At 40.0% G+C, this 16,518-nt stretch overlaps 1 protein-coding gene across 4 annotated transcripts in view; it reads left to right on the forward strand.

Annotated features, from left to right (window-relative positions):
* The first annotated feature begins 915 nt into the window (after positions 1-915).
* Positions 916-16,518, forward strand: part of LOC121325642 (calcium uptake protein 1, mitochondrial-like) — a 33,513-nt gene continuing 17,910 nt past the window's right edge. For 2 of the 4 annotated variants that reach the window (XM_041268472.1, XM_041268474.1), the window contains exons 1-5: positions 916-1,061; positions 5,318-5,485; positions 7,041-7,224; positions 10,632-10,794; positions 13,817-13,860. In XM_041268472.1, the coding sequence (XP_041124406.1) occupies positions 5,322-5,485; positions 7,041-7,224; positions 10,632-10,794; positions 13,817-13,860 (555 nt within the window). In that variant the 5' untranslated portion in view covers positions 916-1,061; positions 5,318-5,321. The remainder of the gene's footprint in view (positions 1,062-5,317; positions 5,486-7,040; positions 7,225-10,631; positions 10,795-13,816; positions 13,861-16,518) is intronic. The other 2 variants (XM_041268473.1, XM_041268476.1) reach the window with 2 other exon arrangements.

A 16,518-nucleotide genomic window follows, 5' to 3' on the forward strand; every position in this document is an offset into this window, starting at 1 on the left:
CGATAACATGGTGAGACTTTCAGTCCTGGGCAACTGTTCCATAGCAATGAGTCATGTTGTTAGGGAGCCATAGTGCAGTTATAATAGGCATTATACCTCTGTACTTATTATCACTACAGCTGTCATACTAACCAGTTGCAATTCACATTTACAGTTTAGGTCAAGGTCTGTGTAAAATATGAAATGACCCAAATGTGACAATAAACCAGTGCAATGTAATTTAACAATACATTATCGTTATCCAATAATAATAATAATAATAATAATAATAATAATAATAATAATAATAATAATAATGCATATTTTTTGAAACACAATTATTTTTCATTAGTTAATTTCCAACCATAGGAATGTGTACATGTGATTGAATGGTTCTGTCCACTGTTTATTGTGAGTGAATGGACTGTCATGCATCAGTGAACTCTTGCATTGGGTTCCACCTGCAGGGGGTTTGTCCTCTTGACCTGAAATTTAATAAACACATGACAGATCAGACAGAGAATCCCTTCGCCTGCTCAGAATCCTGAACATCAATCAGTCTCATAAGTCACAGCTTTGGAATCAATTGGGAATTATTGTGATAAAACTAGCAAAAGCATTGGCAGGACACAGCTTTACTAGTAATGGCAACACCGTGGATCTGAAACAAATACAGCAGACTTGATAAGTCTGGTACAGTGCTGACACAATACTGTAGTGCAACTGCAGCATTGCCAAAGTCTCATTCCATTGTTTTATCTTTCTTTCTTTCTTTCTTTTCAATTCTAACCCTAACTCTAATTTGTTGTTTCTCAATAATAATAATAATAATAATAATAATAATTATCGCAGGGGGCGGGGAGTAAAGGCGTGGTTCGAATGTGGTGACCTTTCCAAACCCCTCCCTCGAGTTACTAAGGGGCGTGTGCGGCCCACTTGGAGACAGAACTAATTAACCACTATAGGAGGAGCGGTTGTTAACGCAGAGAAGACGCGTATGTTCTCAAAACAGTGTTTTTTTTATAGTTAAAACCCAACATTTAGTGGATCTACTGGCCCCGATTGACATAGAAAGAACAAGAGTAAGTACTTAATCGATTGCTATTTTTTTTTTGTAATAGAGAGTTTTATCCTACAATTAAAACATTTCGCCTTTGCTTATCATATAAACAAGACTGACAAGGTAGTATTCACAGAACCTGAGTGACGTGACTTTATTTGCGTAATGATGCTCACATACGTACTTTTACGTAGATTGTGCAGTGAAGGTGTTGTACTGTGTTCAAGAATAGAAACGGGTATTCATTATTTTTTATTGGGGTAGTTACATGTTACACTTTTACACATATTGCAGTATTTGGATTGTTAAACGATATGTGCTTCGTGTTTTAAAACACGGTGCTGTAATTCATAATATTTTTCTGTCAGCAATTCCTTACGCTGCCTCAATGTTTTGGTTGGAGACTGGCATTCTTTGGTTTTAAAATAATCTTTCAGCAGTTTACCTTTAAGAAATGTTAGAAATGCTAGTTCTGTTGCGTTGGATTTTCATAACTACTCTAATTCAGGGATGGAAATAAGTCTCTTGTTGCCTAGCAGTTTCACCTATTCTGAGTTTAACTCCTAGTGAGATAAGGAATTGATCAAACTACTATGCAGTGGGAGTCTGACCAAGTTTCTTTTTTTTTGTGGCGGGGGGGGGGGGGGGAGTACTTTAAATATTTCCATATATAGCACATCCTTCACACGATTTCTGCTTAATGTTAGCTCTGAATATTCTGTTGTACTGTATAGAAGCTGCATCTCCCTGTTGCTGCACATTTACAGTAACATTAGTCAAGTCCCCATTGGCAGCAACTACACTAGCTGAGAGTAGATCTCACACTAAGAATGTCAATGGCAAAGCATTATAAACATTTAACCCACAGCAGGATCTATATAAACATATTAAGTACATTCATGTCAGTGTCATCTGTTTTTTATTCAGATTTAATGACTTACAATAAGTTTTTGGTGACTTCCTCTAATCTAGTTGAGCGTATATGTTTTCTTGCACTTTTTGTATGACACAACTCGCGGGCGTGACACAGCAAAGAATGTGTGAGAAATACACTCGGAGGTAGCCATTGCACTCTTACAAACATACATTATGTGTAAAAGAGAGTTGACAGTCGGTGCTCAGTTGGCAGGTGCTTCTGTATCCATGACTGCTCAAATTACTGATGTTTCACTATTGATTTAACTCTTTAAAAACTGCAGGCCTGCAAAGATGTCTAGGAAAAATAACTTGCTCAACTCAGCAGAGCAGTTCATTGGTCTTAGTCTTGGCTATGCTTTTATGTCTCTGTATGACTTATATCCAATTGCTGTAGCAGGGTTGTCTTTTTTGAAAGTTAATTGGTGCTAAAAGAATTAAGCATATTGCATACTCGTCATATCAGGGATGCCCTTTTGTGGCCCTACATCTTAATGACAAAGCTATGGCAGGTATACATTTTATTTTTTTATTTATTTTTTGCTTTCCTTGCAGTGAATAGATTTGCTTATAAATACCCTTCAGGAATGTAAACAAGACACCTATTCCAAGACATCCATTCATGTCTTACTGCAAGCTTGATTAACCACAGTGTATTTGTAACAAGCTGGGGAATTCCTGATTAAACTCACAGTAAAACCAGGAAAGGGTCAAACTGCTATACAATGGGAGTCTTAATTTCATCTCTGTCCTTACATGAATAATATGCTTTTACCAACCTTTGTAGGCCCAAATTATATACAACAAATATGAAACATTTTCTGATTGAAAGTCTCAGTTGACAGCACAGTCTTCTCTCTGTAAGCACAAATGTCAGAACACACTCCAGTGAACTGAGCGACTGCATAACTATTCATTCAGAGGTCTCTGCATTGCCTGAAGCCGTCAGGCTGACCGCATTATGCTTTTTCTTCACAGCCACTCGGGATGCGAGGTGCCAGGGCATGCCAGCTCACTGTATAATTGGCAGGAACACAAAACACAAATAAATAAATAAAATACTCTGACCTTGGTGTTGTGCCAGGTTGGCAGTTTAGAAAGAAAGATTTCTGAAGATCTTAAAAACTGAAGTCCAGGTTCCCCAAGTGGCTCACCTGCTAGAAACACAGCCGCATGGTGTGTAGGTCATACAGTGCAGGTTCGCGTCCTACCTGTGTGAATTAGGTCTTCACTGGGGATTTTGAAGGGAGCATCGCGTTGGCTCTGGCACTCCCATGGGTTAGGGAGGCAAAACCTGCGAGGACTGTTACTCCTCATCTCGCAACAGTGAACCCTGCTGGCCAGGCACCCAGTGAGCTTTAAGCGGACACCTGCAGGGGTGGCCTTTATTCTCCAGAGGTCGGTAGCTCGCTGACATCTGCTCTGGTGTTCCTGGGTGTAAAAGTGGAGGCTGGCTCGGTCGCAGGTCTCCTGAGCTGTGTGGGGAACTGCTGCAGTGAGGGGAAAAATGATTGGACATTTCAAACTGGTGAGAAAATCAGGGGTACAATTATAGGACACACTAAATTAAAAAAAAAACTAACTAAAAAAAAAAAAACACCTCTCAAGTCTGGAATGATTCCGTTAGGACAGTGCGAGGAGGGTGATGGTTCGGTTCCAGTGCGAGGAGGGGGATGGTTCGGTTCCAGTGCGAGGAGGGGGATGGTTCGGTTCCAGTGCGAGGAGGGGGATGGTTCGGTTACAGTGCGAGGAGGGGGATGGTTCGGTTACAGTGCGAGGAGGGGGATGGTTCGGTTACAGTGCGAGGAGGGGGATGGTTCGGTTACAGTGCGAGGAGGGGGATGGTTCGGTTACAGTGCGACAGGGGGATGGTTCGGTTACAGTGCGAGGAGGGGGATGGTTCGGTTAGGACAGTGCGAGGAGGGGGATGGTTCGGTTAGGACAGTGTGAGGAGGGGGATGGTTCGGTTACAGTGCGAGAAGGGGGATGGTTCGGTTACAGTGCGAGAAGGGGGATGGTTCGGTTACAGTGCGAGGAGGGGGATGGTTCGGTTACAGTGTGAGGAGGGGGTGATTCATTCCAGTTACATAGACTTCCTAATTGTTGGAAAAGTACATTTTGATATTCCTCACATATTGAAGCCATCTGGTTGTCTAAACGCCCTTTTCCTGAAGCTTAAACTTGTATTCCAGTTCTGATCACCCACCTTAATTTAGAAGTTAAGATCCACGTTCAAAGTTACATGCAACTTGTGAGATGACCACTTGCTTTGGAAAAGGTTCTCCAAGAACAATTTGACCTGACCTGATCTGGCCATCCAGCCGTCCATTTCTAGTGGGGAGGACATCATTGCAAACAAGATGTTGCATTGCGACGGTCACATACAATATAGGTATCTTTAACACTTACGTGCGTTTTTATGCATCTCTTCTGCAGGGATGGAAATAATAGTCCTATTGCATAGTAGTTTTACCCATTCCTGGTTTTAGTAAAAGGTTGATTACTCACCGTGTGTTAGTAGCAAGCTCAGGTGTGTCTTATTAGGCTCGTAGTAAAACCAGGAATAGATCAAACGAAAGAGCAGTCTTATTTCTGTTCTTGCTACAGTATACCCATAAACGCAGAGGAGATTTTTGAAATGAGTAAGTAGTTGGGTTACGATCATCTTCCTACACCAGCAACCAATTGCACTTGTTACTGACTTAATTAGCATATTTGTCATTTTTTGCTGAATAAGTGAAATCGGAGGTATGACTATAATGGAATATTGACAGGTCGTGAATTTAAACATTCCCGTTTGCATTCATCATTCACAGCTGACCTTCACAAAGCAAGGAATGAAGCACTGGCTTTAGGCAAGAGGCTTAAGTGGCTTTCTAAAGAAAAGAGATTTAGCTCTTTTAATTTATTTGTATGTAAATGCCTTGCAAGAATCTGGTTAAAATCACAGCTGCTTGTGCATCAATTCTGAGCCAACTTAACATACATTATTATGAATATAGCTGTGTGATTAAAGGTATGTCAGTCTTAAAAAAAAAAAAAAAAGATCTAGGTAACAAGCTCAGGTATGTCTTATTAAGCTCATAGTAAAACCAGGAAATGCTCAAACTGCTATGCAATGGAAGGCTCATTTTCATCCCCATAACCATATTTATTATACAAGTATGAGTCTTGAACTTTAGAAAAATAGTTATACTAAATGCCTTAATGCTAGTACATGTCATCTGAATAGTCCATCAGAACAGTGGCACAGAGCAAACAGTTTTGTGACCGTTATGAATGATACGGCACACATTGAAGCTTTGGTGCACTGTCAGTGTGAAGCGCTCACAATGAACTAGTTTCTGCTTCTTTGTCTCCTAGCAGGATGTTTCGCTTCCGGCTGCTTCCCGCTGCCTCGGTGGGGCTGGCCATTGTGTCCCGACGTTATCACGGCTTTGCCAACCCCGTCCCCAGGCGCCGGAGACTGATGATGGCCGCGCTAGTTGGAGTGACCGCTGCCTCAGCCAGCACTGGACTGATGTGGAAAAGGTATGGAAATGGAAAAGGGATGGAAATACGACTCACATATTGTCTAGCAGTTTGATCCATTCCTGGTTTTGCTGTGAATTTAATAAGACACACCTGAGCTTGTTACATACACCCTGTGGTTAATCAAGCTCATAGGACACACACAGAGATACACACGCTAGAGATGTTAATACACCCACCCCTCGTTATATTGCCCTTCGCTATACTACGGATTCGGATTATCGCGGTCCTGGAGCTGGCTTTGCATTTTTACTGTCTAACTGCATATGCCTTGGCTGCAATATACATAGGCACTTAGAATTACTGTTTGTTTTATTTCGTACTGCACATTACAAACAACAATTTACAAAACAATTAAAAACAAAGCATTAATATCGTACTGTTATCATATACCCACCTATTGCACAATAACACAAAGCAAATTAAATATCTACTTGCTGAAGCGGTTTTTATTTTAGCCAATGAGGTGTTCACGTGTGGCAGCAATGCACTAGCAAAAGCCACGAGGCAGTGACATCAGCTCCCTAAAACAAGCCTCCTATGTTGGGAATGGATTCTTTCAATGCAGCAGGTTTGTGCGTTTGGAAAGGAGAGGAAGACTCATGAAATTAATTGGAGACTGAAGTTAATGAGAAGCAATTAACCTCCACTGTACGAATTAAAACGTTGTGAAAAATGAGCAAAAGCAGGTTGCATAGAGGATTTATACTGGGCCCTGACGCCCCCCATAAAACAAGGGACTGGTTGTACAGTATTTGTTAGCCTATTTATTTTTCCATGGGTCTCTTGCTATATTGCAGCCATCTATATATATATATAGGAGTTATATTGGACCCCGACACCTGCGATATATCGAGTGGCTGGTGTAGTTAAAATTTGCAGTACACATGGGGCCTGCACCTGCCCTGCTTTCAAAGATCAGAGTTGTATTGGAGCACTAGTGCAGGCTTTGCAGTCTAAATACAACATGAACCCTCAAAAGCACCAGCAATGTCTAGAGGCACACCTAATGGTTTCAGGTGTACAGTTCCAGGCACTAGCTGTGAAATCTACAAAAAAAAAAAAAAAAATCAATACTGGATGTTTCCCCTCCTCCAGTGGAGCACATTTTGTAACAGAGCAGTGTTACTGCACCAAATTTGACATTTACTTAGTGCAATCATATATCCTACAAAGGAACTTATTTCACTGACAGCATGGAGTTTCCCTGACTGCTGAACAAAACATAGAAAATCAGAGGGGAGCGTTTTTTAAAAGAAAACACAGATTTCGTTTTTGGCCAGGACAAATTAATTCCTGTTTTTAAAACTTAAGTAATTTTCCGCTGCTTTTAGGAAAACTGATCTGAGTGGTTGAGTGTGTCAGTGGAACGCTCTCCTGATTGTTACTATTTCCAGTTTATGATTACCTTGATGATGCTTTTTAAAGCACTACAGGGGTGGAAATAACTCAAGTAACTGCTTTGTAGTGACGTTTTGCACAGAACTTGACATAGTTAGGTTTGTGGATTGTGGAAAACTAGGTCCCGAAACACTCTATTGCTTTTCTCTCACAGAGCTAACGCGGAGGCGGCCTCCTCGGTGAAGCACGCCCCCAGGGCAGAGCGCAGTGACCCGTTGGAGGAGGAGCCTGTGAAGGGGGAGGAGTTAGATGATGACAAGGCGATGGAATCAAGCGGAGAGGAGGGGCAGCCTGAGGGGAAAAAGAAGAAACCGCGATCTGGTTTCAGGGATCGCAAGGTAGTTATTTCCAGTTACAAAGGTGTATGCATATTATAGTAGCCAATGTGCTTTGGTACACTGTCCTAGACTACAACTCGTGGTTCTGGGGAAAATGGTGTCTTTCAGGGATGCAAATAAGACTCCTAATGCATAGCAGTTTCACCCATTCCAGCTTTTACTACAATCTTGATTAACCCCAGCGTGTCATTAAACTCAATGGTAAAACCAGAAATGGATCCGACCGCTATGCAATAGGAGTCTTATTTATATCTCTGCTCATTGGAGCTATTGGCAATACTATCTCTACTAAGGTTAGTACTGTAGCTGATTTTACCAAGGATACAATAAAAAAATTATTAAAACAATCGTTTTTTTTCTGTGGAAGGCCCCCTGCTATGTAACATTGACTTTGGGGAGAGAAGCATTTTGCACACTGTTTTTAGTGAAGTATGTAGTAGAATAATGAGTTAATTCCCTTTTTTCCCCCTGAAAAAATTCCTTAATTGGGCTTCTGCTGCATCACTTCTGAAATTAAACCCCATTTTACAATTTTCTAATACGATGCAAATTTGCCCACCAGTAAAATAAGTCTGAGCATTTTTAAAGATTTGTATTCAATTGATCTACATTGTGGCATAGGTAGAGACTCCCAAGAGTGGACTGTAAAAGACTGCTTTCGGCAGAGTGTATAGTGGAAAGGGTATATTTACATGTAGGACCAGAATGATTAAACTGAATTGATTATTTCCTTTGTGAATAGTATATAACTAGTGCTTCTGATTTTCAGTTTTATAAAACTCGATAAAACACCCCCGGTACAAAAATAATGAAATCGGTGGATAGCCAATCTTGTACCCAGACCGACCTGCTATCTAACCACTGTATGGCGTGATGCAGTTAATGGAGGTTTCAAACAACACTTAAGTCAATTGCAAGTGATCATTTTTAATTAAAAAGCTGACGCTGGACCCCGCTCTTCCAATCCTGCAGTGGAAATCTTGTGCAGGATCAGAGGCACAAACAACAGCATGGGAGTTCAGTATTGTCCCTACGATTCATTTCTGGTAGGCATTGTATCAGGGGTGGACTAATGACAACAAATTCCCTTTTCACTCACCCCATTACCTCCAAGAAACAGCATTTAAAAAAAATAAATAAATAAAAAAATAATGTTTTGGTGCGTTCTTGGGTGCTGCCTTTATGAATATGATTGATTGAAAGTTAAAAAGCATTGGAGCTTGGAAATGGGAACAGAGAATAAAGACTTTTACAAAGCTATGTTCCCAGAAAATGCAGTGCCTGCTGTTCTACATCAGACAGCCATTTGTATATCCCCGGCAATGGGGATTTAGTGGAGGCATGCGTAGATAACCATCTTGATGATGCGCTCCAGCCCTTCAGTCCCAGCTTTAGTTAGCAGTTGTTTACGCTGCTGCTGGAATTCCAGCACACACAGTACAGTGCTGTGCATTGGATCACGTGGTCAGCCTGTACGTTTTTAAAAGCCGGACAGGCATCATCACTGGGAACCCTCACGTTGCACCTGTACCCCTGTGGTTGTTTACAGTAGCTCATATATGTATTGTTGTCTACCAGCTCTGTTTTAATGGCTTGCTGTGCTGCCATTATTACACTACAATGCAAAAAACACCAGTCTCCTGTACGATAGAAACACCACTTGCATGCTGATGGATCTGATTTTTAGTGATTGACAAATATTCACATATTCAAAGAAACGCTGCATGATATGTTCGGTGGCAAAAGTGAAACCCATTATATTACTGTATCCATTATACTGTATGGAAGAGTTGCTCTTCTTTCTCTGAGAATAGATACTGTAATGGGGTACAGGATTTGTTTGACTTTTTTAGTGTAATATGGTACAAGTTATACTTTTATTTTTCCAGCTACATCCTTTCATTGTGTATTTGCAGCTGCGGTGAGGGATGGTACTAATAAACCTGTTTTGCTTTGTGGACGGTTTGGATGCAAAAGCTCTCGGTGTAGATCAGGGATGTCTGTCTGGGTCCCCTGTTCAAACATCACCACTTGAAACATCATTTACAGCAGCCTGGTTTGCAGACTGCTTCTGTTTTGGAAATAAGCAAGTTCCAAGGTCTCCCTTGTATAAATCCACTTCAGTATAACAAATTAATCAAAATGGTAGTAAAGAAATAATAGCAGCTGCCTGGAGAAAAATAAATGACAAACCTTACCTCCTAAACAGTTTGCTCAGGCTTGTTTTGTGTAGGAGGGTTGACGGTTTTTAAAATGTATAACAAATTGAGTGTTCTAATTTTAAAAAACTTTAATCTTATCACACTATACATATTTAAATGCTATCCGTTCAGGCAGTTCATCATTAAAACACAATGTTCATCATGTTCCCATCAAAACAAATTGCTAAGATTTTTGCATGGATGGAAATATGACTCCCATTGCATAGCAGTGGTCCATTCCTGGTTTTACTATGAGTAAGAATAAGACACACCTGAGCTTGTTACTTAAACTGTGGCTAATCGGGCTCGTGGTAAAACCTGGAATGGGTGAAACTGCAATGCAGTAGGAGTCTTATTTCCATCCCTGTGTTTGTGTGCTGGTGTTGCGTTAATAATTCAGTGGGCATGTCTGTGCACTCATCGGCATCGACACAGTAAGTAGTCTCTCAGGAAAGTAGCCAAATAGTAGAGGGCAGGGGAATTTAATTGCATTTCAAAGCTTAACATTTCTAAGCATCTTCTGCTTCTTGCACAAACACACTTAGAGAATGCAAATGGAGTCGACACAGAGGCTGCATGCAGAACATCCTTTCAGTGATGTGACAGAATGTGATTGTGAAATCTTGCTTTCTGAGGGTTTTGTTTGTTAACTGAGGCTTGGCACCAATTTTATAAATAAGAGCTGAAGATAGTCCTATTTCAAAGCTTTAAAATGACACCAACACCAGCTTTCTATGTCAATTATGGAGGGTTATGACCATGTAAAGGGCAATATGTAAATGGACTGTAAGCTTGTTTGAACAATGATTAAGAGAAAGAAATGCAAAAGCTTTACTAAGTGATGATGAAATTGCTGGCATTCCTGAACCTGTCTAGAAGATATGTGAAAAAAAAGAATTAGAGAGGGGAGTTTATATGGAAATTAATGTATAATACTGAAAACTTTTTTTTACATTGTTAATGTATAATTGCGTTACTTTTACAAAACAATATGCAAGCCCTTTTCTAAGTGTTGCATTTGAACTGTGTAATACTGTAATTAACTAATTGTTTAAATGATTGTTGCATTATAAAATTGTATTCGCTCTTCTGGTGATTTGCAGAATGAATCTGTCAGAAGATCAAAGGGTGACTTTTGCTGTGCTGCAAAGATGAGTAAACTGTAAATTGCAAACATATATAATATAAAAATGTTTTTCCTTCAAGGTAATGGAATACGAGAACCGTATCCGCGCCTACTCCACTCCTGATAAGATCTTCCGGTACTTCGCCACGCTGAAGATCATCAGCGAGCACGGAGATTCGGAGGTCTATATGACCCCCCAGGATTTTGTCCGGTCAATCACGCCCAATGAAAAACAACCAGAGAGTAAGTTACAGCTCACAGACCCTAATGATATCTTGCACTGGAGGGCCCTCGTTGGTGCTTGTTGTTCCATTTTTAATAGGTGTGCACAGTGCATTAAAGTAACGATGCATTATACAGGGTGTTTAAATAACGCCGCAGAAACAACAACGGCTCTATTACAGAACAGTTTTACAAGTAGATGGTGGAAAGGAACACATCGAATTGAACATTTTGCTTACTTTTAAACCCAAAAATACTCCGAAGTGACTCACACACACTGTCGTAGACCTTGGTGTTCACAAATAGTTAAACAGCGGGGAGAATTTAGAAACGCCACTATTTAGAAACTCTTTCACTACTGTAAGGAAAACTTCAGAATGTTTAAAAAGAAAAAGGCGGCTAACAGCTGAGCTACATGTCAGATTTCATGCCACTCAGCTCACTGAAATACAATGTGTTGCAATTTTTAAAAAGCCCTTTCAGCTGGGGAGCCTTTTTTAGTAGCGTGCATCTCCACTGCCGTAACTGCAGTAGAGGGAAATCGCAGTATATTGAATTAGTCCTGGTGTATGTAGGGCATGAAGAAACTGAAAATGTAGTGTAGTTTTTTGGGTTTAATCTGTACTGTATTGAAGCTCCTGCTCTGTCATCACTACCACAGTCTGGATCGATCATTGTCACATCCTTGCAACCTGAGGAGCCACAAGTCTTTTCAAGTAGAGTGTCACCACCCTTGCATTCTCTGCAATGATTCTCGACTTGCATATTAAGTCAGATGGCAGATGAATATTTTCGTGTAAGCATAGCTTGCACATTAAGTTCTGGCGCATGATTAATTTGCTATTTTAAGGGCTGAGAACAGGTGGCTTGGTTCAGGAGTAGACTTTCTCTCTCTATCAGCTGATGTGGAGATTTAATTGGGTGGAAGAACTTTTGCATGCTTGTTTGAGCTGTTGCTTAGCTTTCTGGTTGTGTGATATTACTATAGAAAAGCTCTTTACAAAAGACACAATGAGAAAAGCAAAGGTTGATTATGCCCTGTAGAGAACAAAATCCACTACAAACTCTTAGAATTATTCAGCATAAGTTATTAACAGTATCATTTTGAGGATATCGATTGGGTGTCTGTCCGTTCACACACCTGTCTCTATGTCATTTTTACATCTATAAAGTATATATCAAATTGTGAAGACAAAAAATCTTTGCTAGTTGTGATGCTATACTCTTCTGTAAAAATATTTGCTAGTTTTTGATTCTATACTCTTCTGTAAAGACATTTACATGTCATGGTCATCAGTGTTTTCATTGATAGCGCTAATTTATTTACAGTCGTGGAGAGGAATGTATGTTACTGACGTGCTTGTTTTTAGAGTGGAATAACATCAGTTTACTAGCTAGTATAAAACTACTCGGAGCGGTTCATGGAAGTCACGTGGCACATAGTTCAAAGGATAAATGTTAATCGTGCTTGTTTGAAGTGGCAGCATTGAGACATGGGATTTCAGAGTGATAAAACCAGCAGCAGCTGCATACTGCTGAGACTCGGTTATCTGTAGCTCGCAAGTTATGTAGCTGTAGCTCACAGGAGAGGAAATGGGTTTTAGCAGCTGGATATAAACATGCCTTCACCGTTCCGTGATGCTCCCTGTTGAATTCTATGTGCGTTTTGTTGCTTTTTTGTGCACATTGGTATTTCAGCTATGTGTGCAAGATTGACTCCCCTAACGGATGTGCCTGCATGCTAACAAATATTTTATATGTAATTGAGTCCTGCTGTCTCCCAGTTTAAAGCAACTCCCAAATTTTGGCATGCCTAAGCTGGCTGTATTTAGTGAAGAGAGCAGACACTTTCATTACTCCAAAATCTTATACACCTGTTTGACAGCTTCATAAATTCCATTAGAGGAGTCTTCAGGTAAATTGTGAAAGATGGCTTTTCACTGCCCCTGATGCTGACACATGAAGCTGCGCACCAGCGGTCTTATCGGGTACGTTTTGCTTGTGAAGTTAATGCTACCTTCCCAAACTCATGCAAGACTCGTGGGAGGAGATTTAAAGAGATTATTGCCTTGCTGCTGAATAGCTTCTTCTTTCCTCGTTTTGCTTTAGATTTTGGAAAGGTTTTCTTTTTGTTCTTAATTTGTTTTTCTATAGTTTGAGTTTAACATTTCCCTGATTCTAGCCAACCTCATTTTGGGAGATCTGGGCTTGAATCTTCAGGATCAGGACATGAACTACTATAGCAGAGCTGTAGTGATAATTTGGCTAAATGACAAGATAGATTAGGGGCTAGATTGATCTCTGTAGCTCTTGCATGGCATAGGGTGGAGAAATAATAATAATAATAATAATAATACAAAAAAATGCTACCGAGTAAAGAAGTGTAAAAAAAATAAAGCACAACAAATTACAATCCGCACAAAAGGTTAAGAGGACTGTTTTTAAAATGTGAATCAAAACGACATTTACACACTGCTTGCCTTTTGAGGGCTAATTGCTCTTCGACTTGCTTGTTCAGCAGAAGCACGCTGATAGTTTGCCAGTTTTCCACACCAACATGTGAATGTTACATCAATATGTAGGAGCTAGCCAGGGCAGCGCACTGAATTTCTGTATTCATTTGTAAACTGGAAACTATAGTGAGGCAGGGACTCCGGAGGGACTATGGGTGGGGAGGCTGTCACTCAATTAATTAACGGAGAAATAGTCTGAATAAAGCACAGGCTTAGACAGGCAATGGCGATCAAACGATCAATGAAAATGTATTTGTTTGACTACAAATTAACAGTCAAGAACCGTTCTCCGGAAAGTGAGCACCATTGCCAGGTCATGACTTCATATTCCACACGCAGGAGAGCATTCAATGCTGCGTTACTGACCACAAGTTATTAATGTACTACCACTAAACATGTTAAAACCAGTCAAGCACATGTTAAAACCCAGAATGGGTGAAACTGCTATGCAATCGGAGTCCATCCCTGTTGTTTTTGTTATATCACTGGTATGCATGTTCATTTATTTCCTCTGTGTTTTTGTTTTATAGATCTTGGTCTGGATCAGTTCTTGGTGAAGAGATACGATGGCAAGGTAAGCATTATTAGAGAATATTTAATATTTCTGCTTCTAATTTAAAGGAATGAACAAAGAACCAGATGATTTAATTCAGACTGGTGATCACTCTTGTTTCTCAACTCACCCCAAGAAACAGGTCTTGCAAATGAAATCACTTCTTCTCCATTAAGTTGTTGTTTTGATGGAGAGTATAACGCAGAGACAGGTCTACTGTTACTTGATGCAATGCTTCCAGATTACAGAATAGCTGAATATGAAGCATGATTTATTCTTGACAGTATCTTGAACAGTTGTATAGAACATTGCATTAGGGGTTTTCCTACCTGTCACCAATTCAAATAACTCATCATCTTTACATAGTTTGACATCCTTAAATGAGCAAATGTTACTAAAAAATTTATTAAAAAAAACAAACTTGTTTATTTTAGTAGGAGGCAAAGGTATAACCTTTTAGGTTTAAGGGTATCCTTCTCCTTAATTGGCCTCGGTGTAATTGTCACTGATTCCCTTATCATTTCACTGTTGACCTTTTCTAATTGTAATAAAAAGCCTCTTCAGGTACATCGCTTTTAAAGCAGTACTCTCCTTCATAGTTGGTCCGCACGTATCAGTGTTAGAAACCTGCACGAGTCCTGGGTTTCAGAGCAATCCTCATTTTAAGTATGTTATTTAAATTACTAGGAGCCCAGGGTTTGAGCAATCAGACCCCAGATCCTGCATGAACAGCTCCCTGTTAGTAAACCTCCAGGCTCAGGTGAGACTTATCCACGCTGTCATCTTTGTAGTGATATTCAGCAGGAACCTGACTTCTGAAATTCCTGGCACACGCGCATTCATTTAGTACTGCACCTTGCGTTTAACCCTGCACAGTGTCCAATATATTTGTCATTGAGAACATAGGCATTACATGGTATGAAAACATACCCAGGGCAGTAAAGGGTTAAGGTTTGGAAACACAGGGCTAGTAGGAGTTTCCAGCCCTCATAATATCATGTTATGCATTCTTTGCCAAGCATAGAGAGACCCTGTGCAGTTAGATCCCCACTCAACACACGCTGTTCCATCTGGACAGCGCATACAGCGCAGGGAGCACAGGGAGACTACATATGGACCAACATGGCAGAGAGAGCTGGTGTATATCGTTGTACCTTCAGACTCTGCTGTACGTTTAGAGGCACTGTATCTAATTAAGAGTAGCTTAATTGAAATGGATTTCAAAACCTACACCTTTAATTATTTTATGAAACAATTAAATATGTTTGAGGTTCATTGCTTGTATTGAAAACAAGTCAAGTGGAAAAGCAAAGGTTTTCTTATTGGCTGTTTCTTAAAAACTGTCAATCACTGCCCTTTATTTTTTTGGATAAGTATAGTAAAGTACAAAAGATATACCGATACATACACAATAATGGGAATTGTTTGGCAGTAGTTCACAAGAAAATGAGTTGGGATTGTGATCTGGGAGCAGTGCTGCGATTTTACAGGAATGATTGCAATTCCCAGAAAAGGGTATACCAGGTCAGTTTCAATTATTTTCCACATTGTGTAGCATTACTTGCAAAATTAAATCATCCATCCAAATGAGAAAAGACAATCAATGTACATAAAAGAGCCATTACAAGTTTGCCCAAACGAAATCACACTCAAGTTGAAAAAACACAGCATTTCCAATAATCTTTTTAAATGGCATTTTAATAATTTGCAGGTGTTTTGGTTCTGCAAATCCTTTAGCAGAAATCTATGCAGATGTGCTTTGCTTTTTCATTCTCTTGTGTCTTAATTAGCCTCTTATTGTATTTATATTTTGTATAAAAGAGGGGCACTCATTAAAAAAAAAACAAAGAAAATCATAAATTGCAGCCACACTGATAATACAAGTTATAGAATGTGACTTGTTGCTGGTCTGAACTGAAGTGAAATCTTGAGCCGTCATCCTTGTTATGTGTCATACCTCTCAGCTATTTCAACAACTGGTTTTAGATGTGCTTATTATTAACAGGATTCACCCACTTGTATAGCGGAAACTTCCAAAGTTACAGGCTGTACATGCTGCATTCTGTGCTGCCAGCTGGATCTGGTTCCTTAGCTAACAGGTCACCAGCTCTGCTCTAACCAGCCAGTAAACCCAAGAATAGATACCCCGTGCCTAATTCCACACTCCTGAGCTTGTTATCTATATGCAGTGGCTAATTAAGTTCACAGTTAAACTTGTGGAATGGACCAAACTGCTGTGCAGTGGGATTCTTATTTCCAACCCTGATAGTTATGGGTTTCCTTTTAAAATGTATGCAGTGCCATCGTTTTACAGTAATAGAACCATTTGTAGCTGGGCTGCACCAGATTGGTGTACGGCTTTAGTAACCTATACCTTAAGCCCTCTTATAATTCTGTATTTCTAACATGGGCCTCATTGGAGCACTGCTTGGGGCATGTTAAAGAGGGGGGACCACGTCTCAGTACTACAGTGCTGCACAGTTGAGACTTTTACAAACATGTTTTAGCAGGCATCTTATGCTTTTTAACATCTAGTAAACAAACTTAGAAAGCACACGGTCATGCCTAACGTGTCACATTGACTTCACAGCCAGCTTTTAATATTGTTTTCTTCCACAGACCCCCCTGGCTTTCCCTCTGTTGCGCTGTTTGTGACCCTTTAACCTCAGCTTTTCTGTG

Source organism: Polyodon spathula, chromosome 13, assembly GCF_017654505.1.
Source record: "Polyodon spathula isolate WHYD16114869_AA chromosome 13, ASM1765450v1, whole genome shotgun sequence".
Lineage (NCBI taxonomy): Eukaryota > Metazoa > Chordata > Actinopteri > Acipenseriformes > Polyodontidae > Polyodon > Polyodon spathula.